Raw genomic sequence first — 4,947 nt, forward strand, 5'->3', positions numbered from 1 at the left:
AGCAAAATTGAGTTGGAGAATTAGTATTCAGGGATGCAAAGTTACAATTTTAAAAATTTAAAGTTATGGGGATAGTGCTTAATTTCACAAACAACAAAATCTCAGATAAAAATGACTTTCGAGGATGGACTAGAAGTTAACATGGATATTCTCTCTCAAATAAACATGGATTCCATTAAAAAAAGTTAACATGGATGGGGGTTGCAACGCAAGGGGCGAAAAAGCATAACAAAAAGGGTCCTTGGCCGTGACGACAAGGAGCCGATGGAGGGACGCCCAAGATTGGCGGCATGTGCCATGGGCGATGCGGACGCAGCCAAGTGGGGCCACGTTGATAAGCACGTATCCGTAATCCATGTGACCCGCCCCCGCCCGCATAAACAATCCGCTGCCGTTGCCGTGCCTTTCAGCGCCTTGTCTCCCCTGCCTAATTGCTCCGGGGATACCTGCAACGCCACCCCCCAAAAATAATCCATCACTCAACCAACAACTCTCACTGGTTTCATACTCCTGATTAGTGCAGATTCCCTCGCCGTTTGTTTGGAGCCTGGTAAAAAATACCCGAATAGTGGTGGTGGTTTCTCGATCCGGTTTAATTTAATAAACGCTAGAAATTACCCCGAATAGCAATGGTTTCTTGATCTGGTTTAATAAATAAATACCAGCACAGATTGCTCCGCTTGGTGGTTTCTTCATCTGGTTTAATGAACACTTACGTAAAAATTAGTAGTGGTGGTTTCTTGATCTGGTTCTAACAAACGCTACTACTACAAAGTAGTACTACCCGAATAGCACTGGTTTCTTGATCTGGTTTAATAAACACCCGCAACGATTAGCAGTGGCTTCTTGATCTGATTTTACAAAACACTTGCTCAGCTACCAGTTCCTGAAATTGGTAATACAACGGTGCGCAGGGAAAGAGTAAAATAAGGAAACTTTTAGGAATGATTTTCCCATAAATATCTGGACAGAGAAGTCAGGGGCATCCAAGAGGCAAGAACACCATCTGGTGGGTGTTCATAATACACATCTAGTTCCATCAATTTTCCGTTTCTCGTAAAAAAAGCCAAGGGCCGTACACGGATTTCTCATCACACAAAGCGCTACACCCGGTGGGAGCGCTCTCTGCTGAAAAATATTTACACGGTACAGCGATGGCACGAGGCGTACAGAAAACGAAACCAAAAGGCAAATGCGAAAGGCGAGGGGCACAAGAGCCCTCTGCCTGCTAGGATCCATCTAAATTCCTACGCGCACACGGAGAGGCCACACACGGAGCTAGCACATAGCCGGGGGCGACGCGACGGGGCGAATCTCTCTCTTCTCGTCTCTTCGCTCGTCTTCTCTAAATCCAGGCCGTCAGGGTGGGCGCCGGCGGCGACCACGACTCGTCGGCGGCGGAGGCGGCGGCCGGGAGGAGGCGGGAGCGGCAGAGCGGGCAGGTGGCGTGGTCGTAGTCCAGCCAGGTCTCGAGGCAGGCGCGGTGGAAGAGGTGGCCGCAGGGGAGGCGGTTCACCACGGCGTCGGCCTCGAACCGCACCAGGCAGACGCGGCAGTCGGGTGTCGCCGACGCCGCCGCGCCCCTTCTCCGGCCGAACCGCGCGGGGCGGAACCTGCTCCTGAACCGCTCCGCCAGGCTGGGGCCCGCCGGGGTGGCCGCCGTGAGCTGGTCGGCGCCGTCGGCGTCCTCGCCGGCCAGCAGCGAGGGCGGCGCGGGGAGGCCGAGGAAGACGAGCGCGGCGCGGAGGAGGCCCGCCAGGGCGGCGATCGAGACGACGGCGTGGTAGAGCAGGTAGATCAGGAGGCTCTCCTTGGGCGCCGGCATGCTGGAGATGCCCATCGCGGCGGCCGGGAAGATTGGGATTGGGGATCGATCCGTGGACCCGTCTGCAATTTGCGCCTTCTTTCGGGGGCGGGGCGGTCTGAGCGGCTGCGGTGTGGTGGGATGGATACAGTGAGGGAGGGGGAGTCGGGGTGGGCGCATTTATAAGCCGGGCCGGGGCTGCTGGTGTCACCTCCCTATCCATCCCATCTCGTTCGGGTGGTGCACCGCGACCCGTGTTCGGCAGCCCACCGCCGTCGGATCCGCGCGATGGACGCCCCATAATTCCCCGCGCTTGGGCAGGGGACACCCCACATGCGATGCGGTTCGATCGTGGGCGCCCAATAATTCCCCGCTCTGGTTCGGTCCGTGGCGTACAATAATGTGTGCATGGTTGCTGCGCCAATTATTCGGGCCGGCCGATCCAAAACCCGGTGGACGCATTTGTACGTGCAGTGCACCGCACCGGAGATGAGATGGTACGATACCGAGTGACCGATCTCACTGTCACGGGACAGTGCGCTCCCCCGGAAGAAAATCGTCGGGCGCGATTGGCGAAGCTGATTGGCCCCGACAGATCCAAATCAGAAAGGTGAGTGCGAAAGGGAATTCAATTCGGCCTACTACCGAACGTAAGCGGCTCGGCACGATTCCTGCCATTTATCCGTTCTCAACCGTGACGTGCTTGACTCAGAAGACATTATCGCAACCTCATTTCAGTTGAAAAGACGGAGGATTTTTCTTCCGAATCTTTTCTTTTGGAGGAAGTACTATTTTCTTCCGATTCTGCGGGAATGGTTCGGATCAGCTCGGCGATCGGGTTGCCGTGCCTGCACGACTGCGGCCGGCCGGCCGGTCACGATCGCTCCGTGCACCGAATTGGAATCGATCTCCTGGTACGTACGCCACTGCGCTGCGCTACGCCCCCTCCCCGTCGACGCAGTTACGGGCGCGACCAGTCTTGGACGCGCGGGACAGGGACGCGAGAGACGGCGACCGACGCGCGGTCACGGGCGCTGCGGCTCAGCCGCTCAGGCTCAGCGGACGGACGCGCGGCCGCCAGGTCCGGTGCCCCGCCCTCCAGGATGCCTGCCTCCGGCGACCCGTGTACTGCCCGTGGGTGCCGGCCGGCTGCGATGGATGCGGAGGGTCTTGACCACTAGGCACCAGTGGCTGCTCGCTTAATTGCTTGCCGTGGGGAAAAGTCTGGGTGGAACGCACCTAACCGTTCTCCGTTCGGGTGCCGCCGGTCGATGAAAGTTGCTTGGCAAGCTACAGAATACAGTACTGTAGTTGGAGTACTTGCTTATGCTATGTGCCCGTCAATAGTAATCCATCCGACTAATCAACGGAGCTCAGCGTTTGTCTCGCAAAAAAGAAAAGAAAAAACAGAAGACGGTCCGGTTAGGCTAGCTTGACTGCTACTACTAGTAGTACGTAGTACGTGCAGCTCAAGTTTTTATTTTTTGACGGGTACGTGCAGCTCAAGTGTTTGTGTTGCGTCTGAACTTGACCACCAACGGCCTGTTGACTTGCGCGGCTAACTGAGCCAGCCGGTGGAGTTTTCAAATGGCGCGTTGCTCTGTCGGTTCATATACTAAGGTTTCACAGGAAGTTTAATGGGGAATTCTGTTCACACGCGCACCGTCCTTGCTCAAACTGAGATCGATCGATATCTTTATTTACTACTCCACCGATGGCGACACCAAAGCACAGCCATTAGCGACAGGCATGCATGTGAGAGAAAATCGAATTTCTTTTTGGATCTTCAGCAAGGTTTTGCTGAAAACAAATTGGAAATTCTGCTGGCACGCGCACCGTCCAGAGACCGCGACACGAAAGCACAGCTAAAACACATGAGATGCATGGTTACGTAGCAGCTAATTGACCACTATTCATCCATCGGTCATTTCTCCGTGTGCCTCCTAACATTACATTTTGCTCCGCCGGCGACAGCGAAGGGCGGAGAAACCGGCACGGCAGGAGGATTCCTGCGGCTGGGGCGCGTCTAGCATCGCACGGCTCAATCAACCGCCTAAACAAGGTGGTTGCTTGCGTTAATAAGGGGGTGTTTGGTTCAGAAGTCTTAGAATTTTTTCTAGTCCCAGGAACTAATAAAAAAGACTCTCTAGTAGAGTCTTTTTCTAGTCCCTGTAGAAAAAGTTCCTCCCGTTTGGTTCCTAGGGACTTTTTACGGACTTTTTCTAGTCTCTGGGACTAAAAAGTCCGTGAACCAAACACCCACTAAGCCTCCGGTTTGGCGTCGTCCTTACTGCGCCGGCACATGCAGCTGCCTGCAGGCCACCAATTAACGGACGAACGAACACGCGTGCCAATGTGAAACGAGAGGCGAGCAGTGGCCTCAGGAGAGGAGAGGAGAGGAGAGGAGAGGAGGTCGATGGAGCCAAGCAAACGAGCATGCAACTTGATGGTAGAGTAGTTTATTTTGGTGCATTAGGATAGTGTTTCGGTGCTTCTGGCTACTTAATGACTGGGATAAGCGAAGATTTCGCGGCAGATTTGGCGCGCGTGGACTAGTCAGGACGGGGGAGTAGTATATGGCGGGGTGATGTGGGCGCCGGTGATCCACATCTGGAATCCGGTGGACGGCTCCACGCTTTCCGCCAACCTGCTGGTGCCTGGCGTGGCGTGCTCTCCCCTGCCGCTCGTTCTTCGTCCGGCCTCTTGCGTGGTTCCAGGACAATCTTACTTTACGTGCTGCCAGCATAATTTATTAAGTGGTCATGCCGCTGTGTCTGCACTTCTAGTGATTACGGCCATTACCTGATCTTTCTTTTTTTGCAAACTACTGCGGGTGTTAGTTTATATATAAGCTCGTCTCGAATGCTCCGTGGTGACGATAATTGACAGTCCATTACTCTATCTATTCAGGAGTAGCTTATTAAAAGATTCCGCTGTGACAGTTTTTTATGTACAAATTCCGTGGTGATGCTTAGTTTCAGTCTTTCAGATAACTTGCGTGGTCTAGCCCGTGACCCGCAAGGCTTAACCAGTAGGCCCGTAGCGAGGCCGGCTCGTAGGCGGGCGGGCGTCCACACAAAGCGAGCGAGCAAAGCGCGTGGGCGTAGTGGTGCGTACCGACGAGACGAGAGACCACCGGGGTC

The 4,947-nt window shown here is 54.7% G+C and overlaps 1 protein-coding gene across 1 annotated transcript; it reads right to left on the reverse strand.

The window, feature by feature from the left end:
• Positions 1–1,031: 1,031 nt before the first annotated feature.
• On the reverse strand, positions 1,032–1,963 carry LOC123121838 (probable E3 ubiquitin-protein ligase XERICO). The gene has a single exon (XM_044541907.1). The coding sequence runs from the start codon at positions 1,838–1,840 to the stop codon at positions 1,346–1,348; it is 495 nt and encodes a 164-aa protein (XP_044397842.1). The 5' UTR covers positions 1,841–1,963; the 3' UTR covers positions 1,032–1,345.
• Between the last annotated feature and the right edge of the window lie 2,984 nt (positions 1,964–4,947).

Source organism: Triticum aestivum, chromosome 5D (genome assembly GCF_018294505.1).
Source record: "Triticum aestivum cultivar Chinese Spring chromosome 5D, IWGSC CS RefSeq v2.1, whole genome shotgun sequence".
NCBI lineage: Eukaryota > Viridiplantae > Streptophyta > Magnoliopsida > Poales > Poaceae > Triticum > Triticum aestivum.